At 38.8% G+C, this 27,601-nt stretch overlaps 1 protein-coding gene across 2 annotated transcripts; it reads right to left on the bottom strand.

Moving 5' to 3' along the window:
• Nucleotides 1–27,601, bottom strand: si:dkey-13n15.2 (protein transport protein Sec24C). Of its 2 annotated transcripts, XM_062024397.1 has the most exons (20): nucleotides 27,003–27,601; nucleotides 26,870–26,922; nucleotides 24,037–24,090; nucleotides 23,864–23,975; nucleotides 23,616–23,743; nucleotides 23,417–23,552; nucleotides 20,366–20,475; nucleotides 20,183–20,295; nucleotides 19,923–20,120; nucleotides 18,656–18,752; nucleotides 18,442–18,546; nucleotides 17,526–17,693; nucleotides 13,853–13,949; nucleotides 13,639–13,787; nucleotides 12,222–12,360; nucleotides 8,244–8,365; nucleotides 7,988–8,170; nucleotides 3,237–3,434; nucleotides 3,078–3,167; nucleotides 2–3,005 (listed from the first exon to the last, which is right to left on the bottom strand). In XM_062024397.1, the coding sequence occupies exons 1-20, from the start codon at nucleotides 27,262–27,264 to the stop codon at nucleotides 2,865–2,867; spliced, it is 2,655 nt and encodes an 884-aa protein (XP_061880381.1). In that variant the 5' UTR covers nucleotides 27,265–27,601; the 3' UTR covers nucleotides 2–2,864. The 2 variants fall into 2 exon arrangements, with proteins under 2 accessions (XP_061880380.1, XP_061880381.1); XM_062024396.1 differs by having other exon boundaries at nucleotides 1–3,005; nucleotides 3,078–3,434.

Below are 27,601 nucleotides of genomic sequence, written 5' to 3'. Positions count from 1 at the left end.
ATTGATTTAAATTGTCAGGCAAGAAGAGGAAGGAATTTAAAAGGTAAAAAGGTATATGTGTTTAAAAATCATAAAACCATTTTTAAGGTTGTATTTTTTCTCTAAAATTGTCTTTCTGAAAGTTATAAGAAGCAAAGTAAAAAAAATTAATGAATGTATTTAAACAAGTGAAGACCAAGTCTTTAAAATATTTTCTTGGATTTTCAAATTCTATTTGAGTTTTGTCTCTCTTAGAATTAAAAATGTCGGGCAAAGCGAGACCAGCTTGCTAGTAAATAAATACAATTTAAAAAATAGAGGCAGCTCACTGGTAAGTGCTGCTATTTGAGCTATTTTTAGAACAGGCCAGCGGGCTACTCATCTGGTCCTTACGGGCTACCTGGTGCCCGCGGGCACCACGTTGGTGACCCCTTCATTAAACAATATAACAAGGTTCTCCAAAATAAATCAACTCAAGTTATGGACAAAAATGCCAACATGGCACTGCCATATTTATTATTGAAGTCACAAAGTGCATTATTTTTTTTTACCATGCCTCAAAACAATAACAGTGCAATACTTTTTCATAACATGGTCACTACAGCCTAGTTCCTCTTGTTATATTCTCATTTTACTGTTATATTTTTATCCTCATTGTTGCTTTTTATTTTTATTCTTATTGTAATATTTTTTTATTCTGTTTCCATTTAAATTCGATCTCAAATCTGTACACTGCTGCTGGAATTTTAATTTTCCAGAGGGAACTCTCCTGAAGGAATAAATCAAGTACTATCTATCTATCTATCCAAACAGCAGCTTGGAATTTGGGACATGCTCTCCCTGAGAGAGACTATGAGGAGGTTGAGGTGGGCGGGGTTGGGGTGGGTGGGGGTAGGGAGTAGCGGGGGGGGTTTATATTGTAGCGGCCCGGAAGAGTTAGTACTGCAAGGGATTCTGGGTATTTGTTCTGTTGTGTTTATGTTGTGTTACGGTGCGGATGTTCTCCCGAAATGTGTTTGTCATTCTTGTTTGGTGTGGGTTCTTCACAGTGTGGCACATATTTGTAACAAGTGTTAAAGTTGTTTATACAGCCCTCAACCCTCAGTGTGACCTGTATGGCTGTTGACCAAGTATGCTTTGCATTAATTCGTGATGAGAACAGCCGGTAGATATTATGTGACTCGGACGGCACGCAAAGGAAATGCCTTTAAAGGCCTACTGAAAGCCACGACTAGTGACCACGCAGTCTGATAGTTTATATATCAATGATGAAATCTTAACATTGCAACACATGCCAATACGGCCGGGTTAACTTATAAAGTGACATTTGAAATGTCCCGGGGAACTTCCGGTTCGAAACGCCTCTGAGGATGACGTATGCGCGTGACCTAGCCCGGGGAACAGAGGTATGGCTTCCACATTGAAGCCAATACGAAATAGCTGTTTTCATCTCATTCTGGATGTATTTTGGACATCTGTGTTGGTGAATCTGTTGCAATTATGTTCATTGCATTATGGAGAAAGAAGCTGAGCAAGCAAAGAAGAAAGTTGTCGGTGCAAAGCGGACGTATTTTGCGAAGGAAGTCAGCAGCAACACAACACAGCCTACATTCCCGGAAGATGCAGTCAAGGAAAAAAAAAAAAAAAAAAAAAAAAAGATGGAAGAACTCGGATAACAGAGACTCTAACCAGGAGGACTTTTGACTTCGATACACAGACGCCTGTAGAGAACTGGGACAACACAGACTCTTACCAGGATTACTTTGATTTGGATGACAAAGACGCAGACGTGCTACCGTGAGTATGCAGCTTTGGCTTCTAAACATTTGATCGCTTGCACATATGTGCGCGTCACGTACGTAACTTTGTTTAAATATATAAGCTTTATGAACCTTGGGTTAGGTGAACTGTCTTTTGGGCTGAGTGATTGTGTGTGTTGATCAGGTGTTTGAATTGTATTGGCGTGTTCTATGGAGCTAGCAGAGGAGCTAGGAGCTAGCATAACAAACATGCAGGTGTTATTATGCAGGATTAATTTGTGGCATATTAAATATAAGTCTGGTTGTGTTGTGGCTAATAGAGTATATATATGTCTTGTGTTTATTTACTGTTGTAGTCATTCCCAGCTGAATATCAGGTCACTCTCACAGCATCTTCCCTATCTGAATAGCTTCAACTCCCCACTAGTCCTTCACTTGCACTTTACTCATCCACAAATCTTTCATCCTCGCTCAAATTAATGGGGAAATTGTCGCTTTCTCGGTCCGAATCTCTCTCACTTCATGCGGCCATCATTGTAAACAATAGGGAACTTTGCGTATATGTTCAACTGACTACGTCACGCTACTTCCGGTAGGTGCAAGCCTTTTTTTTATCAGATACCAAAAGTTGCGAACTTTATCGTCGACGTTCTCTACTAAATCCTTTCAGCAAAAATATGGCAATATCGCGAAATGATCAAGTATGACACATAGAATAGATCTGCTATCCCCGTTTAAATAAAACAAATTCATTTCAGTAGGCCTTTAAGGTTTATTGGCACTCTGTACCTCTCCCTACATCCGTGCACACAGCGACGTTTTAAAACGTCATACCTTTTACTTTTAGAAACCGATACCGATAATTTCCGATATTACATTTTAAAGCATTTATCGGCCGATAATATCGGCAGTCCGATATTATCGGACATCCCTATTTGTCACCTATAACACAAAGCTGACACTATACATTTTGTCTTTAAATATGTCATCTGTAAGTAATCTACGGTACTGGTGTGTCTGTTTTTAGCATTTTGCTTTTACAAAAGAAAAAAAAAATATCAAAACGGCCCCCGTATACTTTTGAATTTTGCACACCAAAATAAAGAAAGAAGTGTACTGGAAGTGTCACTGCAGGAGGCGCACAGAGTTGACGTGCAGATGGTAGAGGAAGTCGGCGTAGGAGGCACCCCCGTTGGGGCTCTTGTCCTCCACCAGGTGGCGCTGCAGGAGCTCCTCACAGGCGTCGCCCTGCTTCACCAGCAGCAACTGAGACACCAGGATTCATCATACTCATCATGCAAATAATAAATGGGAGCGTTATGGTTTTCTTGGCCTTACCTCACGGGCGCAGGGGGCTTCTGAGTCCAGCGCGTGGACGAGGGATCGCACGCCGACGGACGAGGCGTTGTCCAGGACAGGCAGCTTGGTCTGGAGGGCGCAACGGCACGTTAGGTACTTTTGCGGCGAGTCGAGACTTTTCTGAAATCGAACTACGACCTCTCCGGAGAGCAGCGAGGAGAAGCAGGTGACGTGGAAGAGCTCCGCCAGGGTGACCGCCGGCACCCGGGCGCCCACCCAGAGCAGGAGGGTGTGGGGCGTGTGCATCAGATACACGCCGCCGGGATGCAGGCTGGCACCGGAGCAGCGCAGGGCCTCTACCGGGACGGAAGGCTCGTGGTTGGCGGGTGACATCGGCTGCGGGCGACAAAGTTGTCAGGTTCAAACACTGATGACATTTATTAAACAAGACAAGGAGCAAAGAATTAAACAGAGACAGCATTAAATTTGGCTCAATTTGAGGAGAGACGCATGGACACTGTACCCTTGGACAGTGTCGACTTTCTCTGACCACACGGCAACAGCTGCTTCTAAGGGACAAGGGTCGTAAACAGCCGTCGCCTTTGATTACAACAGTTCAAAAGAAAAGGTCGTAAACAGTTCACAGAAAAGGTCGTAAAAGAGTTCAAAAAGAGGTTCTTAAAGGTTCAAAAAGAGGTGGTCTGGAAATTGGGCAGATCCTGCCTTCTCTCCGCTTTGTAGTCCTTGGGTTAAAACAATATCGTTCTGTTGATTACAATACATGAAAGAAAACAGAAACACCTTCATGTTGCTTCCCACCCTACACAGTGAAGTTTTACAAGGCTTCTTCTTGGTAGGTTTCAAAGACAGCTTTTGCTTCTCACCGGGCACTCAATGTAACACAAAGTTTTTGTGATAACTTAGAAACAATTATTCTAACAAAAGTGGTATGTTACACCGCATGGGGGGGGGGGGGGGGGGCTTGCAGCATTGGCGCTTTCCTTCTTATGAACTTTTAGTAAGCGCTCCTCGTTAAGGTTACAGAAAAGTGTTTTGCTGTTTAAACAGCGGCTAACTTGTATTAAGTCATGTAAATAGCTAGGGATGTCCGATAATATTATCGGCCGATAAATGCTTTAAAATGTAATATCGGAAATTATCGGTATCGGTTTCAAAATGATCAGCATCGGTTTCAAAAAGTAAAATTTATGACTTTTTAAAACGCCGCTGTGTACACGGACGTAGGGAGAAGTACACAGTAGGGATGTCCGATAATGGCTTTTTGCCGATATCCGATATTCCGATATTGTCCAAACACTTAATTACTGATACCGATATCAACCGATACCAATATATACAGTCGTGGAATTAACACATTATTATACCTAATTTGGACAACCAGGTATGGTGAAGATAAGGTCCTTTTTTTAAGAATTTATAAAATTAAATAAAATTTAAAAATTAAAAACATTTTCTTGAATAAAAGAGAAAGTACAACAGTTACATAGAAACTAGTAATTAATGAAAATGAGTCAAATGAACTGTTGAAGGTTAGTACTATTAGTGGAGCAGCAGCACGCACAATCATGTGTGCTTACGGACTGTATCCCTTGCAGACTGTATTGATATATATTGATATATAATGTAGGAAGCAGAATATTAATAACAGAAAGAAACAACCCTTTTGTGTGAATGAGTGTAAATGGGGGAGGGAGGTTTTTGGGGTTGGTGCACTAATTGTAAGTGTATCTTGTGTTTTTTATGTTGATTTAATAAAAAAAAAATAAAAAAAAAAAAAAAAAAAAAAAAAAAACGATACCGATAATAAAAAAAACGATACAGATAATTTCCGATATTACTTTTTAAAGCATTTATCGGCCGATATTATCGGACATCTCTAGTACAGAGCGGCAATAAACCTTAAAGGCACTGCCTTTGCGTGCCGACCCAGTCACATAATATCCACGGCTTTTCACACACACAAGTGAATGCGATGCATACTTGGTCAACAGCCATACAGGTCACACTGAGGGTGCCGTATAAACAACTTTAACACTGTTACAAATATGCGCCACACTGTGAACCCACACCAAACAAAAATGACAAACACATTTCGGGAGAACATCCGCACCGTAACACAACATAAACACAACAAATACCCAGAACCCCTTGCAGCACTAACTCTTCCGGGACGCTACAATATACACCCCCACTACCCCCTACTCCGAAACCCGCCCACCTCAACCTCCTCAAGCTCTCTCAGGGAGAGCATGTCCCAAATTCCAAGCTGCTGTTTTGAGGCATGTTTAAAAAAAAAAAATGCACTTTGTGACTTCAATAATAAATATGGCAGTGCCATGTTGGCATTTTTTTCCATAATTTGAGTTGATTTATTTTGAAAAACCTTGTTACATTGTTTAATGCATCCAGCGGGGCATCACAACAAAATTAGGCATAACAATGTGTTCATTCCACCACTGTTTATATCTGTATCGGTAATTAAGAGTTGGACAATATCGGAATATCGGCAAAAAAGCCATTATCGGACATCTCTACCACTTACCATGTACAATATTACAGTATATGTAAGAGCTGCAGCAAAAAAAAAAGTGCAGCATAAAATAGAAAGTAGATCCAGCAGAAATTGTACATTATAAACAAAGAGAGGTAGCTAACAGAGAAGCGGTCAGGTAATAGACAAATATCATTTTTGACAGTGGTCCCCAACCACCGGGCCGATTGGTACCAGGACGCACAAGAAATTTAAAAAAAAAAAAAATTAAATAAATAAATAAATAATTTTTTTTTTTTTTTTTTTTAAATCAACATAAAAAACACAATATATACATTATATATAAATATAGATCAATACAGTCTGTAAGCACACATGATTGTATTTCTTTATGGAAAAAAATTTAAAAATAAAAAATAAAAATAAAAAACCCACCCCGGTCCGTGGGACACATTTTCAAAAAGGTTGGGGACCACTGATTTATGAGACAAATATCATCTATTTTGTTGCATGTGTAGGAGCGAGTATATTAGATTTTAGATGCAAGCCGATATAATGGGATATCGATATTGGATGGAGACACCACTATCCATTACATCGTGAAAAATGTAGCGAGACTAGTGAACCACACTGCAAAAAGTGAAATCTAAGTAAGATGAAATATGTCAAATAAGGGTGATATTTGCTTATTTTCTGTCTGATAAGATCATTCTTCTCACTAAGCAGATTTGATGTTGGAGTGTTTTACTTGTTTTAAGTGTTTTGGTCCTAAATGATGTCAGTAAGATATTACAGCTTGTTGCTGAGATTTGATGAGCTATATTGAGTCAAACATGCTTGAAACTAGAATATCAACTGTTGCAAAGCTGTGTCATCAACACTCACAAGTAGAGATGTCCGATAATATCGGCAGGCCGATATTATCGGCCGATATATGCGTTAAAATGTAATATCGGAAATTATCGGTATCGTGTTTTTTTTTTATTATCGGTATCGTTTGTTTTGTTTTTTTTTTTAATTAAATCCACATAAAAAACACAAGATACACTTACAATTAGTGCACCAACCCAAAAAACCTCCCTCCCCCATTTACACTCATTCACACAAAAGGGTTGTTTCTTTCTGTTATTAATATTCTGCTTCCTACATTATATATCAATATATATCAATACAGTCTGCAAGGGATACAGTCCGTAAGCACACATGATTGTGCGTGCTGCTGCTCCACTAATAGTACTAACCTTTAACAGTTAATTTTACAAATTAACTGTTTTTATATTGTTTTACTTTCTTTTTTATTCAAGAAAATGTTTTTAATTTATTTATCTTATTTTACTAATTTTTTTAAAAAGTACCTTATCTTCACCATACCTGGTTGTCCAAATTAGGCATAATAATGTGTTAATTCCACGACTGCATATATCGGTTGATATCGGTATCGGTTGATATCGGTATCGGTAATTAAAGAGTTGGACAATATCGGAATATCGGATATCGGCATAAAGCCATTATCGGACATCCCTACTCACAAGTATAAAACTACTTTTTTAAAGTCATCATTTCTTATTTCAAGCATGAAAATAAAATCATGACTTTGACACAATTGTGTCTCATAATTAAAACAGATGACAGCCAAATGGACTTTGCTAGTTTATTTCCAATGAAACAATAGAAAACACGTACTCATATAGTAGTACAGTTGCCACAGTACAGTAAACTGAAAGTTAATATTTAAAAATTTTAACATTTCGAACAATTTTGAACAGAAATAGTTCATGCACATTCAGATGAATTCTTCAAAATGACAATTTTGGCCGGGGGGCCGGGCTGTAAATATGCGCACTAATTGACTCAAAGAGCTCGCACTTGGCGCGATGATGTCATGTTATCCATGGGAAAAATTATTTTTCGACAATATGATTAGCCTGCGCGAACAATAAACTAGTTTTTAGTCTAAGTTTGCTGGTTTGAAGAAATGTAATGCCGAGCGCATATCATTATGTCAAGATAATGGCACTAGCATTTACTTCATTTAAGAATATTTTTCCACACATTGAGCAAAAAGGTCTCTTTTTTGTTTTTCTACCAAGAAATGTGCACTTGTTATTAGTGAGAATATACTTATTTTAAGCTATTTTTGGCTTCATTGAAGTTAGCTAATTTTACTTGTTTTGGAAAGTCTTGACAAGCCAAATTTTCTTGTTCTATTGGCAGATAATTTTGCTTAGTTCAAATAAAATACCCCTCATTTTAGTTTGTTTTTCTCTTGTTTTTGAACACTGACTTTTTGCAGTGCATGATTTGGACTACAACTTGAAGAACGATGTGTTTTAAAAGTGATACTTTTGCAGTGGTTCACTTCTTTTTACACTTGTACGGCTATTAATAAATGTATTTGGGTTTTTTTTTTTTTGGGCCGTGCGTGTGTGTGACTGACCAGAGGCAGGAGCAGCGGGTAGAAGTGCGCGGCGCTGGCCGAGGCGTCGAGTCGCAGGACCTGACAGCGCTGCTGCAGCCGCTGGTGGACGGAGGAAGTGCGCAGGCCCGGCAGCAGCACCTCGCTCTTCCTCAGACTGTTGACGTAGACGGGAAGCGCTCTGAGGCCCTGAGGGAGGACAAGCTGCGGAGCGCGTGCAAAGATTTTAACCTGCATTTATTTCAAAAATATATATATATATTGTCAATGGCCTCACCTGGCCGGTGGACACCGAAGCGGAGCAGCCGTGTTTGCGGTAGGACGCCAGCGCTTCCGTGAGGTCAGTCTGCAGCTCCTCGCGCAGCTCCTGCAGGGGGCGCTCCAGCACGGCACAGTACACTGAGAGCACAACAATGCCTTACATGCACAGCACTAGTGGAATGTGATCATAAACCATAGAGATGCAATATGTTGCTTAAACATATACAAAACATATCAGCTTGTCTTCAAGAAATGCAGTGTTGCAGACGACCACAAGGTATCCCCCCTGGATGTCAACACACAGGTATTTGCCCGCGCATAAAAAAAAGGGGCAGAAATGTCGCCGTGTGTTTGGTGTAACCGCCTGATCATCGGGTCAGAAATACATTGCCGTTCACAGCAGTGGCTGTAGGCGACTTCCTGGTGTAGCTTTAACTCCGCAAGATGGCAGTAGCTGCATAAATGTGGCTGGTCAGCTGTTGGAGTGAAAGTCACTCCTGCTGTTGCCGATGAACTCATCAGCGCTATTATTGCTGCTCTTCACAACATCGCTTCTGTTGTTGAACAATGTGCTTGTTCATAAATGACCACGTGGCCTTCCCACTTTCTCATGCACTCCAGAGCATGATTCCAAGTAAAAAAAAAACAACCTTGTTGCAGCAAGAATTCACAAAGTTTACAGGTAATATGTGTTGTGACACGCTATAGTAGGCGTGTCCAAAGTGTGGCTCGGGGGCCATTTATGGCCTGCAGGCAATTTTTTAACGGCAAGCGACGCATTCTACAAATACTATTAAAAAAAAACATAAAAAAAGCAGAATAAAAGAACAAATAAGTCAAATGTAATGATAAAATGTTGCAATGTTGACACTAATAATGCAAAGCTGTCATGCAGGCAGTTTTTTTCTTTATAGCTGTCATTGCTTAAAAAATACAAATGAATCAAAATCAATGTCATGAATTCCACAAAAAAAATTTTTTTGGGGGGAAATATTGCATATACTGTCTGTTTGCAATATAAAAAAAACAAAGTTACCTTTGACAAGAAGGCCATAAGACAAGCAAAAAAACATTTATGAAAATAATAAAAACTTAATCATTGACAGATTAATCTGGCATGGAAAACTGTCTTTAATCGCAAAAAATAATATTGAATTAATTATTGACCTATTTAATGCTCTAATTACTACAAATGTAATATTCCACTTTGAACGTTTTTTAGGGAAAATATTGCATATTTTTTGTTTTTGCCAATACGTTTTGAAAAAAAGGGGATAAAACATTTGGAAAAAATGTACTTTATATCGACAGACCTAAAGTTGATCAAAAATAAAACACAAAAAAAGCAGAATAAAAGCACAAAGATGTCAAATGTAATGATAAAATGTTGCAATGTTGACACTAATAACACTAAGCTGTCATGCAGGCTGTTTTTTTCTTTATAGCTGTCATTGCTTAAAAAATACAAATGAATCAAACTCAATGTCATAAATTCTACTGATTTTTTGGGGGGGGAAATATTGCATATACTGTCTGTTTGCAATATTAAAAAAAAAACAGTTACCTTTGACAAGAAGGCCATAAGACAAACAAAAAAACATTTATGAAAATAATAAAAAACTTAATATTTGACGGATTAATCTGGCATGGAAAACTGTCTTTGCTCGCAAAAAATAATATTGAATTAATTATTGACCTATTTAATGCTCTAATTACTACAAATGTAATATTCCACTTTGAACATTTTTTAGGGAAAATATTGCATATTTTATGTTTTTGCCAATACGTTTTGAAAAAAAGGGGATAAAACATTTTGAAAAAAATGTACTTTATATCGACAGACCTAAAGTTGATCAAAAATAAAACACAAAAAAGCAGAATAAAAGCACAAAGAAGTCAAATGTAATGATTAAATGTTGCAATGTTGACACTACAGTGTTTCCCATAAACTGCCAAGATACCTGTGGCGGTGGGGGCGTGGTCACCATGACATCATCGAGTAATTTGCATAATTTACTACAATGATATGATTTTCTCTAAAAAGGCTCAAAAAATGTATACTTACTAATTAATAATAACAGTTTTGTTTTAAACGTCCATCCATCCATCCATTTTACAATATAATTACAACACTTTATGTACATATTTATATACAGATTTGAACAATAAGTTATTCACTGAAATATATTTATTAATTGTGGTTCTTACAAAAAATATATCTTATAAAATATAAAAGCTAAAATGTCTCTTAAAGCTCTGCCCCTTTAATTAGTGCATACTAAATAATTTAACTTTAGCCTACTACTACAACCATATTATTTACCAGCAACATAAAGTGAAACAGAGGCAGAGGTGTCCTGCCACAGTCAGTAACAAATAAACAGAAAACAGTAGTGGTGGTAGATAGACACAGAGCTTCATCAAACATCTGATCCACTGAACAAAGAGCTCCAAAAATCTTGAACTTTAGACTGCCATCAGTTTTACTCCCTACACTTAACCATGTGTTTCCTACTGCCTGCAGACTTTGCACCCTTTGTTATATACACATGTTGTGTTTCTAATATAAATACATTTAATAAAGTCAAATACAAATAAGGCAACAAGAGAAGTATCCTACACTTCTCTTTTGTAAAGTAAATGTGAACAGCCTATATGGGCATCTACATCAACTATATGATTTGCCTGAGAAGCTGGACAGGACAAAAAAAATTTTTTTTTAAATAAATAAATACATTATTTTTTATTTGTGGCGGGCCGCCACAAATAAATGAATGTGTGGGAAACACTGCACTAATAACACAAAGCTGTCATGCAGGCTGCTATTTTCTTTAAAGCTGTCATTGCTCAAAAAATTAAAAATGAATCAATATCAATGTCATGAATTACTTGACATCAAAAATTCCACAGAAATGTATTTGGGGGGAAATATTGCATATACTGTCTGTTTGCAATATAAAAAACAAAGTTACCTTTGACAAGAAGGCTATAAAACAAACAAAAAACATTTATGAAAATAATAAAAACTTAATCATTGACGGATTAATCTGGCATTGAAAACTGTCTTTGCTCGCAAAAAATAATATTAACTAATTATTGACCTATTTGAGGCTCCAATTACTTCAAATGTAATATTCCACTTTGAACGTTTTTTAGGGAAAATATTGCATATTTTGAGCTTTTGCCATATGTTTTGACAAAAAGGGAATAAAACATTTTGAAAAAATGTACTTTATATCGACAGATAGACATAAAGTTGATCAAAAATAAAACACAAAAAAGCAGAATAAAAGCAAAAATAAGTCAAATGTAATGATAAAATGTTGCAATGTTGACACTAATAACACTAAGCTGCCATGCAGGCTGTTTTTTTCTTTATAGCTGTCATTGCTTAAAAAATAAAAAATTAATCAAACTCAATGTCATGAATTACTTGACATCAAAAATTCCACAGAAATTTATTTTGGGGGGAAATATTGCATATACTGTCTGTTTGCAATATAAAAAACAAAGTTACCTTTGACAAGAAGGCTATAAAACAAACAAAAAACATTTATGAAAATAATAAAAACTTCGACAGATTAATTTGGCATTGAAAACTGTCTTTGCTCGCAAAAAATAATATGAAGTGAATTATTTATTGACCTATTTGAGGCTCCAATTACTTCAAATCTAATATTCCACTCTGAACGTTTTTTTGGGGAAAATATTGCATATTTTGTCTTTTTGCCATATGTTTTGAAACAATGTACTTTATATCGACATATAAACGTAAAGTTGATCTAGAGATTTAACCTTTGAATAAAAAAATGTAATAAAATAATAATTACTTATTTTTAACATTTCCTGGACCCCGTGACCAAACTTGAGGGGAGCCTAATTGTAAGAAAAAAATCTTTATATTATATTAAACATTTCGGACGCCCCTGGTCTATAGCACCTAATGTGCTTAATTACTGAGTCCTTTTTTTGTGTGTTTTCCTTCCGTCCTTACTCTTTTTGCAGTAGAAGGTGAGCAGCGTTTGGGCCTGGCACTGGCGGAAAGTATCCTGCAGGTGTGGCGAGCATCGCAGCGTCAGCGTGTGCACCCTGGAGCGCCGCTCCCCGGCCCGGGTGGCGTACGTCAGGACGGCCTGACCAAACAGGAAAGTCACATATGGTGAGGAATTGAAATAAACCACTTCCTGTGACGCTGGACAGTTTCCAAGTCGTTTGGATTCCTTCGGACAATAATGGACACAGAAATAATCTGTTCCTCGAGAGAACCTTCATTATTGTTCAGAAAATGTTTTCAGTCACGCTTTAAAACAGCGACACACATTTTTCCCAATAATTTTCCTCTGATTCCGAACTCCAGGATGTGAGAGAAGGACAGTGTCTACTGTACCTAGGCTAACCTCCTCCAACCTCCGAGGACAAAGCTACGAACAATGGGAGACCGGGCTTTCTGCTGCCGGTCTGTGGAACGCTCTCCCTGACCACCTGAGGGCACCACAGACTGTGGATGCTTTTAAAAAAGGCCTAAAAACCCTTCTTTTAAAAAAAGCCTTTTTTTAGATATACAGGTATGCATACTAGTTTTAGCTATTTGGCTGTTCTAGTTTTTATTTATTTTTTATTATATTTTTTTTTTTTTTTTTTTTTTTTTTAATACACTGTAGCACTTTGAGGTTGTTTACTCAATGTAAAGTGCTGTTTACAAATAAAATCTATTATTATTAGGGATGTCCGATAATGGCTTTTTGCCGATATCCGATATGCCGATATTGTCCAACTCTTTAATTACCGATACCGATATCAACCGATATATACAGTCGTGGAATTAACACATTATTATGCCTAATTTGGACAACCAGGTATGGTGAAGATAAGGTACTTTTTAAAAAAATGAATCAAATAAAATAAGATAAATAAATTAAAAACATTTTCTTGAATAAAAAAGAAAGTAAAACAATATAAAAACAGTTACATAGAAACTAGTAATTAATGAAAATTTGTAAAATTAACTGTTAAAGGTGAGTACTATTAGTGGAGCAGCAGCACGCACAATCATGTGTGCTTACGGACTGTATCCCTTGCAGACTGTATTGATATATATTGATATATAATGTAGGAAGCAGAATATTAATAACAGAAAGAAACAACCCTTTTGTGTGAATGAGTGTAAATGGGGGAGGGAGGTTTTTTGGGTTGGTGCACTAATTGTAAGTGTATCTTGTGTTTTTTATGTGGATTTAATTTTAAAAAATAAATAAATAAAATAAATTTTTTTAAAAACAAAAAACGATACTGATAATAAAAAAAACGATACCGATAATTTCCGATATTACATTTTAACGCATTTATCGGCCGATAATATTGGCAGACCGATATTATCGGACATCTCTAATTATTATTATTATTATTATTACCTGTATGGCGACACCTTTCGTCTCATCAAGGGCGCTGCTGTGAGCCAGCTCCACGGCCAGCGTTGTCTGCCAGTCGAGGGTTGCCATGACGACCTGGCTCGGGCTCGGCCCGGGGACAAAGAGTCCATAACAGCCGGAGACCCGCAAACCTGCCGTGATAGACAAGCTTGTTATCAAAATGGCAACAATATTTTATTTTTTTCTCTCTTCCAACCTTTGCTGACAAACAAGCTGAGCTCAGCCTGGTAGGCGACCTCTGCTTGGACGGCACGTCTTAGGTTTCTGCTGAAACGCTCCCGGTCCAAATCTCCCTGTGGCGGACATAAACACACACGCTATGTCCAATATTTCAGCAGTTTACCAACAATATATACAGTAAACACTAGGGGTGTAACGGTACGTGTATTTGTATTGAACCGTTTCGGTACGGGGGTTCCGGTTCGGTTCAGAGGTGCACCGAACGAGTTTCCACACGGACATATTAAGTAGCGTAACGCACGTTGTGTAAACAATGCACACCGAGGCACAACACACGGCATGCTAGCAGCTAACGGGCTAGGATAGACTGACCATACGTCCTCTTTTCACCGGACATGTCCTCTTTTGCGGAGGTGTCAGGGCGGAGTTTCTTAAATGCCTCAAATGTCCGGCATTTTGAGTTAGGGTTGCGTGTATTTTCAATGTATGTTCAGGGTTAAGAAGGGGTTAAAAACAAAACAAATTGTGCAGCATTGGTGAGGGAGGGGCAGAGAGAGAGAGAGACAGAGAGAGTTATGATAAACGCGCACGCGTCGCCAGGCTCTGCTTTTTATCCATAGATTTATCACATTTAATGTTTTATTATCTATAGCAGGGGTGTCAAAAGTGTGCCCCGGAGGCCATTTGCGGCCCACAGCTAATGTTTTAAAGGCCCACGGCACATTCTAAAAATACTATTCAAATAAACAAAAACATAACAAAAGTGAAATAAAAAAAGCTTAAAGGTTAAATGTCATTTAGAAAAAGTTGCAATGTTGACTAATAAAACAAAGCTGGGTTTTTTTTTCTTTCAAACTGTCATTGCTCAAAACATAATATTGAATCAAAATCAATGTTATTATGAATTATTGACCTATCCAAGGTTCCCATTACTTCACATCAAATATTACACTAAGAACAATATTTTTGGTGGAAGATTTTGCAAATTTGGTAAATAAATAACCCAAAAATTTATATTTTGTTGTTTTCTTACTGTACCAAAAATGAACCGAACCGTGACCTCTAAACCGAGGTACGTACCGAACCGAAATGTTTGTGTACCGTTACACCCCTAGTAAACACACAACAAGAGACACTAGCAACAGGAATATTGAATAGAAAATACAGCAGATCCCTGCTATTGTAAAATGGTGAAAAACTGCACTCGTAAAAACACTTATTTTAATACACTGAACCCTTTAATATTTGTCTCAGACTCAGTAAATGTATTTGAGATTCATTTCCCACACTAACAAACAATGACAGCCAATTTCTTACAAAAAAAGTGCCGTTACATTGACTTGTGAGACAGCGCCCTCTGCTGGATTCAAAACAGCAGCACTCTTTTTGTTTCGCCATCAAACAGCTTCCTATTTAAATTACCGCATAAAGTATGGTTGTAGACTAGGGATGTCCGATAATGGCTTTTTGCCGATATTCCGATATTGTCCAACTCTTTAATTACCGATACCGATATCAACCGATACCGATATCAACCGATATATGCAGTCGTGGAATTAACACATTATTATGCCTAATTTGGACAACCAGGTATGGTGAAGATAAGGTACTTTTTAAAAAACTTAAGATAAATAAATTAAAAACATTTTCTTGAATAAAAAAGACAGTACAACAATATAAAAACAGTTACATAGAAACTAGTAATGAATGAAAATGAGTACAATTAAGTGTTAAAGGTTAGTACTATTAGTGGAGCAGCAGCACGCACAATCATGTGTGCTTACGGACTGTATCCCTTGCAGACTGTATTGATATATATTGATATATAATGTAGGAAGCGGAATATTAATAACAGAAAGAAACAACCCTTTTGTGTGAATGAGTGTAAATGGGGGAGGGAGGTTTTTTGGGTTGGTGCACTAATTGTAAGTGTATCTTGTGTTTTTTATGTTGATTTAATTAAAAAAAAACAAAAAAAAAACGATAATAATAAAAAAAAAAAAACGATACCGATAATTTCCGATATTACATTTTAACGCATATATCGGCCGATATTATCGGACATCTCTATTGTAGACCACCACAATGTATTGCACTGGGCACCCTCCAATTGTGAATGATAGTGCAAATGATTAAAAAAATATTAAATCACATTAATCACACTTTAGAATTGTAATTAATTGTGATTAATCACTGTAAAAGGACTTGCTTGCATGATTGAAGTTACATTTAAAAAATATATATTTTGACTAGGGCTGTCAAAAATAACTTGTTTACTCATGTGATTAATCAAAAAAAAAATTGCATTAATTACTTGCAGATTAATCCCACAAATTATTTAAAAAAAATAGAAAATAATTCTTAGAATCATTTATTTTGAATGATTACCTGAAAGGTGGCGTGCGTTCATAAAAGGTCATTGATCGGTCAATGCATACGCATACTAATAATTATTAATACTGCAATAATATATAACAATACAACTACTAATTAATACTATTAATATTACAAGGTTTAGAGCAAACAAATTAAGTACATTCTAGTAAAACATTTAGAAAATGTGTGAGACATTCTGACAATAAAATTGCATTTGTTTCAAAATATTCTGCTCTTTTTTTAGGTTAATTTAAGTAATGCAAGTAAATAATTTACTGTGATTAATCACGATTAATGTAATTCTAAAGTGTGATTAATCTGATTAAAATATTACAATTTAAAAGCACTAGTTTTAAACACAAATATAATTTTATTGTCGGAAGATCACACAGACAAAATATTTTTTATTGTTGTACTCGTATGTACTATTTTTAATTCGTACTTTTATCTAAAGTACCATCGGGTTTATTTCGTAGCTACATTTGCCAATCGGAGTCGCCTCACTTTTGCACTTTTTACCTTATCACTGACTGTACGGCAAATATTGCCGGTGCCGACCATCCACACTTAAGTTAAAGGAGAATGTGCGGTCAAAATAAATTGTGTAATTATAATTTTTTGTGATGAATCATTAACGTGAGAATGTATAGTGTATGGTCAGTAGAACAAACCCATAATCCCGGTCTTAAAGCAAGCGAAAATAAAACTACAAACTGTTAGAATAATTGTTTCTAAATGATCACAAAAGCTTTGTATTACATTGAGTTCCTGGCAGGGGGACGGGAGCTGTCTTTGGGGCCTACCAGGAGGAAGGCTCGTAAAACTCCACTGTGACTTCAAAGCGGACAGATGGCAGGATCTGCCCGATTTCCAGACGAACTCTTTTTGAAGTATTTTAAAAACTCTCTTTGAACTATTTTATGGAACTCTTTTTGAACTATTTTACGACCTCTTCTTTTGAACTGTTCGGTAACCAAAGGCAACGCTGTTTACGACCCACTTCCCTCTGGAAGCAGCTGTGGTCAGGTGGGGGGAGAAAGTCAAATAAAGAAGGAGTGCAATCTTTTGGCAGAGCGTGCTGAGATACTGTACAAGGGTACAGTGTGTCCAGACGTGTCTCCTCAATTAAGTCCAAATTGAATTCTGTCTGTTTAATTCTTTGCCTCTTGTCTTGTTTAATAGATGTCATCAGAGTTTGAACCTGACACAAACTGTCTTTTGAATGGGGTGGATTGTATGAGAATGCAAAGAGGCGGGGCTAGACGCATTGCCTTGTGCCGATTGGTGGACAGAGAACATCGCTTCCTCGGTACCTGCAGGTGGTTGTAGGAGTACAGTTCTCCCCCTGTCAGGTAGGGGACGTGCCCCGGCCAAGCCCCGCCCACGTCTTGCTGAGAGAGGACAAACAGGTGAACGCCACAGCCCTGACGCACGCACGCCTTGGCCAAGGAGACGGCGGCCTCTGGCGGCTGGAAGATGGACTGAGAGGGAAGAGCAAGGAGAACACTGCGACTTGATCCACTTTTTACATAAACACTGTAACTCTGCACGTGTCCAATGTAATAGAATCAATACATCAGTTACAACAACGAGTGTGACACAACATTATGTATGTTATGATATGTAACAAGGTCTGCTCCTTCTTCCAATTGTTTTTAATCATTTGTGTGCAGTATATATTGTTGCGTTGACCAGCATTCCTCCAATGGGGAATTCAAATTGCTAGTCTCTCCCAGATTCTTTTTATGGCAATAAGCTGATGTTTATATTCAATCAACAGGCAGCAGTTGGTATTTTGTGTTTTATTCTCCAAGCTTAGAGGACAAACGTAAGACCAATCCAGCACACCAGCGTTCCCCAGCCCGGTCCAGATCGGTCTAGCTCGGTCTTACCTCAAACCCCCGGAAGTCCCGTGATCTTCCCTCTGTCCCTCGCCCTCACTCCCTTTGTTTAGACTACTCCGAGTTATCTCTACTCTGACACATTCCAATTTAGAAGGCCAACACCTTACTATGAGACTCAAAAGAAGGAAGAATACTAGCTATTCTTTATATGACTATAGGAGTTTAGAAAGAAGTAACACTTAAATATGGATCTATGACTATAGGAGTTTAGAAAGAAGTAACACTTAAATATGGATATGATTCTGATCTGCTTCCAACAATATACTGGACGGTGAATTAAAGTGACATTTTTTTCCATTCAAAATCAGTAGTGTTCTTGCATTACCTTAGTCTTGTTAGAACCAAAAAAGCCCGAGGAGGTCTGAGCATGTCCTGTCTCTATTAGAGGGGCGGCGTGGAAGACAAGCAGCTTGCCAGGACACGCGAGGGTCTGGTGAGACAGAAAGCGCCTTTGAAGTCCACAATACGCCGTGTCAATTGGATCGGAATGTCTGGGACGCCGAGGCGTGGAAAAAGGGAAGGTAGAAAACGAGCCAAACCTGCAGAACTGCAAGTCCCGCTTTGACTGGCAGCTCCACGGGGACACCTGTGGAGTCGTCCCCCTCGGGACTGAACTGTGGGATGAGCTGCAACACACTGCATGAGAACACACACACACTGAATACGTCATACAACGTCTTTTCCGGACCATAGGGCACACCGATTATAAGGCGCTCTGCTGATGAGTGGGTCTCGTCAGGTCTATTTTCATACAAAAGGAGCACCGGATTATAGGGCGCATTAAAGGGGTCATATTTTTAAAAAAAATATTCTAAATGTAAAAGACTTCCTTGTGGTTTACATCAGTGGCCCCCAACCAAGGGGCCGCGGCTCGGTACCGGTCCATGGATCGATTGGTACCAGGCCGCACAAGAAATAAAAAAAAACAAAAAACCTAACTCACCCATTTGCACTCATTCGCAGAAAAGGGTTGTTTCTTTCTGTTATTAATATTTCTGGTTCCTACATTATATATCAATATATATCACTAAAGTCTGCAGGGATACAGTCCGTAAGCAAACATGATTGTATTTGTGTCTCTTATGTGTGACTGCCATCATATTGCAGTCTACAGGTGTCTCTTATGTGTGACTGCCATCATATTGCAGTCTACACACATAAGATTGTATTTTTTTATGACAAAAAAATATATACATATATATATATATATATATATATATATATATATATATATATATATATATATATATATATATATATATATATATATATATATATATATATATATATATATTTATATATTGCAGTCTACACGTGTCTCTTATGTGACTGCCATCATATTGCAGTCTACAGGTGTCTCTTATGTGTGACAGCGATCATATTGCAGTCCACACGTATCTCTTATGTGTGACTGCCATCATATTGCAGTTTACATGTATCTCTTATGTGTGACTGCCATCATATTGCAGTCTACACGTATCTCTTATGTGTGACTGTCATCATATTGCAGTCTACACGTATCTCTTATGTGTGACTGCCATTATAATGCAGTCCACACGTATCTCTTATGTGTGACTGCCATCATATTGCAGTCTACACGTATCTCTTATGTGTGACTGCTATCTACTGGTCACACTTATCATTTCACCATGTACCAAATAAAATAGCTTTGAGGTCGGTAAGCGCAACCAAAATAATTTTAATTGCGCCTTATAGTCCGAAAAATAGGGTAATATCCAACTGAAAGTATTGGGAAATGTGGGTTTCTCGCCAACAGGAAGTGAAAATGTTTGTGATTGTGCTTACCTGGTGACGGAGTCTATGCAGTCCCTAAGAGGAACCAGCAGCCCCTCCCTGGCAGGGAGCTGCATCTCCTCCTCCGTCTCGGCGAGGACCAACATGTGCGGGCGGGACAGGGCGGGGCTGAGGTCATACAGCTGCACTCTGCTGTCGTACGTCAGCAGACCCACGCGGACGTCCGACCAGGAGGCCCCGCCCTCCTCGCTGCGCCGAGATAGACACTTTAAGACCGTGTATGTTTTAGGAGGGGGGGGGGGTTGTTTTACCTGAGCAGTGAGGCCAGCAGAGTGAGGATTTGCTGCGTCACAAACTCCAAATGGCCGCATCGGAGCGCCGCGGCCGACACGTCGATGGCGAGGAGCAACACGGCCGCTTCGCCCTACACGCGCACACACACACAATTTTAAAACTGCCAATTAACATGTGGACTAGAGGAAGGGAAATTGAACCTGGCGGGTGTGAAGGACTTCGTAAGACCCCATGTGGAGTTCGGGCCTCTGCTGTCGATCAAGCCGAGCCCCGCCCACGCCGTCTGTGGGCTGGTAGTCTTGCCACGGCACTGAAAAAAACTAATTAATCAATCACCAAACATCATCTATCAGCCTGTCAAGCAAATATATATCATTTTAAAAATGCATTGCACACAAAGATAATTGTATATAATTAGGGATGTCCGATAATGGCTTTTTGCCGATATCCGATATTCCGATATTGTCCAACTCTTTAATTACCGATACCGATATCAACCGATACCGATATCAACCCATATATGCAGTCGTGGAATTAACACATTATTATGCCTAATTTGGACAACCATGTATGGTGAAGATAAGGTACTTTTTAAAAAAAATGATAAAACAAGATAACTAAATTAAAAACATTTTCTTGAATAAAAAAGAAAGTAAAACAATATAAAAACAGTTACATAGAAACTAGTAATTAATGAAAATTAGTAAAATTAACTGTTAAAGGTTAGTACTATTAGTGGAGCAGCAGCACGCACAATCATGTGTGCTTACGGACTGTATCCCTTGCAGACTGTATTGATATATATTGATATATAATGTAGGAACCAGAATATTGATAACAGAAAGAAATGGGGGGAGGGAGGTTTTTTGGGTTGGTGCACTAATTGTAAGTGTATCTTGTGTTTTTTATGTTTATTTAATAAAAATAAATAAATAAATAAAAAAAACAACAACAACGATACAGATAATAAAAAAAACGATACCGATAATTTCCGATGTTACATTTTAACGCATTTATCGGCCGATATTATCGGACATCCCTATATATAATAATATATTTCATAGTAGCGGGGGTGTATATTGTAGCGCCCCGGAAGAGTTAGTGCTGCAAGGGGGTGTGGGTATTTGTTCTGTTGTGTTTATGTTGTGTTACGGTGCGGCTGTTCTCCCGAAATGTGTTTGTCATTCTTGTTTGTTGTGGGTTCACAGTGTGGCGCATATTTGGAACAGTCTTAAAGTTGTTTATACGGTCACCCTCAGTGTGACCTGTATGGCTGTTGACCAAGTATGCTTTGCATTCACTTGTGTGTGTGAAAAGCCGTAGATATTATGTGACTGGGCCGGCACGCAAAGGCAGTGCCTTTAAGGTTTATTGGCGCTCTGTACTCAGTGTTTCCCACACATTCATTTATTTGTGGCGGCCCGCCACGAAAGAATTACGTCCGCCACAAATTACAAAAAAATTACAAATTTTTTTTTTTTTTTGGTCCTTTCCAGCTTCTCAGGCAAATTATATAGTTGATGTAGATGCCCATATCGGCTGTTCACATTTACTTTACAAAAGAGAAGTGTAGGATACTTCTCTTGTTGCCTTATTTGTATTTGACCACTACTGTTTTCTGTTTATTTGTTACTGACTGTGGCAGGACACCTCTGCCTCTGTTTCACTTTATGTTGCTGGTAAATAATATGGTTGTAGTAGTAGGCTAAAGTTACATTATTTAGTATGCACTAATTAAAGGGGCAGAGCTTTAAGAGACATTTTAGCTTTTATATTTTATAAGATACATTTTTTGTAAGAACCACAATTAATACATATATTTCAGTGAATAACTTATTGTTCAAATCTGTATATAAATATGTACATAAAGTGTTGTAATTATATTGTAAAATGGATGGATGGATGGACGTTTAAAACAAAACTGTTATTATTAATTAGTAAGTATACATTTTTTGAGCCTTTTTAGAGAAAATCATATCATTGTAGTAAATTATGCAAATTACTCGATGATGTCATGGTGACCACGCCCATAGCCACGCCCCCACCGCCACAGGTATCTTGGCAGTTTATGGGAAACACTGTGTACTTATTACTCAATTTTTTTTTCCTCAAAATATTTTGTTTTTGTTAATGTTTACAAATTCAGGGAATATTTCCCTGGACACAGGAGGACTTTGAGGGCAAAAACCAAATGATTTAAATGAGTGGTAAAGAGTAGTTTTTGCCTTTGTTTAGTGACTATATTTTGCACAAAGAACAAAATTAGATATTGTGTTGATATCGGTAAACTGTCAATAGCCCTCACCGTGAATAAAATAAAAAATGTACAGTTAATATATGTGATGGGTATTGGTATTGGCCGATCTCACTCATGGATGATCAGAATTGAATCTTGATTGGAACTTCTCAGCAATTAACGCCTGCTTCCAAAGAAGCCCCGCCTTCTCGCCTCTGGCTATAATTATTAGGGGTGTAAAAAAAATAGATTTTCAAATTAATCGCGATTTTTATTTGTAACAATTCTCAATCGATTTAAAAAAAAAATCTAAAATCTATTTTTTAAATGTATTTATTATATTGTATTTATTCTTTAAATCTGTCCTGTCCAGTCACTCGGGCAAATGATATTACTTTGGAAAAGAGAAGTGTGGGACAATTCTGTTGTTGCCTTTGTGTTTGACTTTATTAAATGTTTGGGTAGAATTTTCCATCCATTTTCTACCGCTTGTCCCTTTCGGGGTCGCGGGAGGTACTGGAGCCTAAGGCGGGGTACACCCTGGACAAGTCGCCACCTCATGGCAGGGCCAACACAGATAGTGTTAGAATAATTGTTTCTAAATGATCACAAAAGCTTTGTAATTACATTGAGTTCCTGGCAGGGGGAAGTGAGCGGTCTTTGGGGCCTACCAGGAGGAAGGCTCGTAAAACTCCACTGTGACTTCAAAGCGGACAGATGGTAGGATCTGCCCAATTTCCAGACGAACTCTTTTTGAAGTATTTTACGAACTCTTTTTGAACTATTTTACGACCTCTTCTTTTGAACTGTTCGGTAACCAAAGGCACCGCTGTTTACGACCCACTTCCCTCTGGAAGCACTTCCCTCTGGAAGCAGCTGTGGTCAGGTGGGGGGAGAAAGTCAAATAAAGAAGGAGTGCAGTCTTTTGGCAGAGCATGGGTGACACTGTAATTCTCATGAATTTGCATCTGTTTGTGGGCCTGCTTTAGATAGTTGTTGTCCGATGCGTTACTACCTTCAGTGAGTTTCCCACAAAAGGGGCAGTAGAACCTCTGCCCACAGTCCTCCCAGCTTACGGCGGCGCACATGGACGCTCCGCACCAACGACAACCCTTCACGCACACTTCCTCCGCGCACACCGGCAGGGGCGTCTGTGGGCAACATGGGGGCGGGGCTTGATTGTTTGTTGGAAAAAATCCCTCAATCAAACTGACCTCTATTGGGTTCTGTTTGGCCAGGGGTGTCACTAAGGTGGCCAGCGGCAGGCGGGCGAGGAGGGCGGTGGGACCGTCGCAGGGAACGCAGTACGAGGTAGAGCGCATGGCGTTGGGGCTGGCGCTGCCTGCAGGACAATAAGGACGTCAATGTTCAGAACTTTTGGTCTCACTGGTAAACGCCTGAAAGGCATCATCAGGTGGGGCAAAAGGGTATTTTGGTTCATGATCATAATATTTCCCGTTACCTCCATCCTCCACGATGCAGGTGGTGGTCGGCAGAGGAGGGAGAGGACAAAAAGGCTCCGAGACAAAAACCTTCCCCTCCCACTGCGCCCTGTCGTCCGCCATCACTTCCACCTGGGAATAAAGGTCAGCTTAGCGTAACGCCTGACGACTTGGGAGGACTGGAAATACTTACTGCACTGGGAAGCAGCTCTGGGTCCAGTCCATATCGGGACTCTGCGTTCGGGGACTGCGGGACAGAAATAAAACAAGTAACATTATCCTCAATATATGTGCCGTGGAAACACAATTTGGCTTTGTTAACTGTAATGTGTAAAAATAAGCCGATCGCTTCATAACAAAACTAAAATGATGTAAAACTGTCACTTTGTGGCATTTTATACTGGAATTAGTTTTGTTTTTAGAATGTATATTAACCTTAGTGTAATGTTCATATTGTTGTTACTCAACAATATGGACGTTGCACGGAAAATGTCCCTGCCAGTTTCTGCATCCCACATGGATTCTTCTTTTGTGTTTCTGCACCTGCGCTTCCCACACAAGGTTGCAACATTGTTTGTCAACACTGTCTGCTCTCATTTTCTCGCACATTTGACCCTCTGATGTTCTGTGTACCTACACTCTGTCCTCCTCCTGTCTAGGCCTGCTGTGTGTGTGTGTGTGTGGTACACAGAACATTAATTTCCACACTTCTATTAGCCCCGAGTCCAGTGGACCCGGACATCTTATATGTAATAGAAATGTGTAGGGGGGTGTACGGTGTGTGGTCATTAAATATGTATTCTGATATATGTTCTTCACAGAAAATGAGCCAAAGTCAGTGAGTATCAGTTTGAAAAATTCATTAATTGTATCATTTTTCTTTTAATAAAAAATGAAAACGGGTCCCAGAGACCCGAACACCACACAAGTGGCGGGCCGTGCGTTTCCCACCGAGGCCTTCAGTGATGTCCGACTTCAATGATTACCTCTCAAAATACCATCATTTATGTCCCCACATGACCGTTGCTGGAGAAATACAATACAGGAACACATTTAAACACTACTGGGCATTGAATCACATCGACAGTGTACGAAACGAGTTCTTTTCTGGCGCATAAAAAAATTAATAAACCTGCATCAGCAATTAACCGACCGAGATAGGCTACTGTCAGCAACTTGTGATCTGATTGGCAATCGCAACTGTCTATCAACTGTATGTGTTCTCAAATTAATTCGCCGGTGAGTATCCAATCACAGGACGCGTCAACCTTAGGCCAGCTAGAAGGCCTTACTGAACACCTCGTGATCTGATTGGCTATCGCAACTCCTGTTTGTGCCCGTTCACTTACAGTGCACATACAAACTCTAACCTACAAACAACAGCACTGGAAGGAGCCGGGAGGTGAGGAGAGCAGTGAGCAGCAGCGGTGGCCGCGCCCGGGAATCATTTTTGGTGATTTAACCCCCAATTCCAGCCCTTGATGCCGCGTGTCAAGCAGGGAGTTAATGGGTCCCATTTTTATAGTCTTGACAATCATTGGTACTTCAACTTTATAATATGACATGAAGAGAATATTAATAATTTTAGATATTTAAAGAAAGTAAATTAAAAATTACTTTTATCTTTAATTAGGATCATGATTTCTGGTTATGTTAGGCCAGCAGAGAAGGCCTTGCTGGCCCTGAAGGCACACCACTGTTATTAAGTTAGTGAAATAAATGTGTATATTTTGGGAGTTCCTCAATATATAATCTGTGCATTGTTTAACACATTTTACATGTCTCTATTAATAACATTTATCATCCATCCATCCATCCATTTTCTACCGCTTGTGCCTTTCGGGGTCGCGGGGGGTGCTGGAGCCTATCTCAGCTGCATTCGGGCGGAAGGCGGGGTACACCCTGGACAAGTCGCCACCTCATCGCAGGGCCAACACAGATAGACAGACAACATTCACACACTAGGGACCATTTAGTGTTGCCAATCAACCTATCCCCAGGTGCATGTTTTTGGAGGTGGGCGGAAGCCGGAGTACCCGGAGGGAACCCACGCAGTCACGGGGAGAACATGCAAACTCCACACAGAAATATCCCGAGCCCGGGATTGAACTCGGGACTACTCAGGACCTTTGTTAGTAAAATAAATGTGTATATTTTGGAAGTTCCTCAGTATATTTATAATATACTGATGATTAAATATAATATAAAATAAAATATAATAATAAATAATATAAAATATAATAATAAATAATATAAAATATAAATTAATATATTATATATATATATAATATATTATTTATTATTATTATTGTCTATTGTGAGCGAACTGTGGTGCTGAATTTCCCCCAGGGATCAATAAAGTACTTTCTATTCTATTCTATATTATCTTTGCTTTGTTTAGCAAATGTTACGTCTCTATTAATAATAGGATAGGATAGACTTTTATTTAGCATATTCATATATTATACATATATTTATATATACAGTACAGGTCAAAAGTTTGGACACACCTTCTCATTTCAATGCGTTTTCCTTATTTTCATGACTATTTACATTGTAGATTGTCACTGAAGGCATCAAAACTATGAATGAACACATGTGGAGTTATGTACTTAACAAAAAAAAGGTGAAATAATTGAAAACATGTTTTATATTCTAGTTTCTTCATAAAAGCCACCCTTTGCTCGGATTACTGCATTGCACACTCTAGGCATTCTCTTCATGCGCTTCAAGAGGTAGTCACCTGAAATGGTTTTCACTTGACAGGTGTCGTAGTCTTGATACCTTCAGTGACAATCTACAATGTAAATAGTCATGAAAATAAAGAAAACGCATTGAAATGAGAAAGTGTGTCCACATTTTTGGCCTGTACTGTATAATATTCAGCATAAACGGATTAGGTATTGGTGCTCTTAGAAAATTGCACAACAGTGACTTGTAGATGTTGATCACAAGAAAGGTAGTTAAGATTGCCATTATGTGTTTGTGGGTATAATTAAACTCATTATGAGGACTTGTTTACCAACCTGCTGCACTGTGCTCCTTTCCTGTGCATCGGGGACAAATTGGGGTATGGCCCCTGAAATGTGACAAAAAAACAACATTGCATTGAATTGTGCAGGTGTACCTAATGGATTGCCCCAAATAAAGACAGCATACCTGGGGTGTAAGGGGGTGACTGAGTTCCATGTACGTAAGGCGGCGAGAGGATGGAGCCACATGCTCCCGGGTGACAGCTGTAAGGGGACCATGGTGATGTTTGCCCGGGCGGTGGACACGGCGGTGTCTGGTCAGAGGGCGAGCCCAGGTTGAGATGCTGGAAACCGGGGAGAGGACTGCAGAGAGGGGTGTGGAAGCTACTTGGGCCTGCCCACTGTGGGAAGGGTGTTCGGCTCTGATTGGCTGTGGGGACGTCCATCATCCACTATTCCGCATTTGATTGGTCGCGATCTCATTACAGGCGGGGTCAATAAAATAAACACAAATGGGTTTTTTTCTAACATAAATCAAAGGAACAGAAGCATTTCAGCAGCAGTTTGCTTCAAATAAAAACCTGAAAATTAATCCTAATAAAATGTAAAATAGATGTTTAGTTGTTTTTTTCGGGTACGATAACGATAGCATACCTTTGGCTAGTAACAGCGGAAGTAGCGGTCATGGCGTGCGGAGATTCCTGTCACCACCCCGGGTACTGAAGCACAAACACCGGCAGAGTTTCACGTCAGTCAACTATGAGGACTCTTTACGCTCGAGTTAAA

Source organism: Entelurus aequoreus, linkage group LG17 (genome assembly GCF_033978785.1).
Source record: "Entelurus aequoreus isolate RoL-2023_Sb linkage group LG17, RoL_Eaeq_v1.1, whole genome shotgun sequence".
NCBI lineage: Eukaryota > Metazoa > Chordata > Actinopteri > Syngnathiformes > Syngnathidae > Entelurus > Entelurus aequoreus.
The sequence above is the reverse complement of the archived record's forward strand: the minus strand, read 5'-3'. Positions and strand labels throughout refer to the sequence as shown.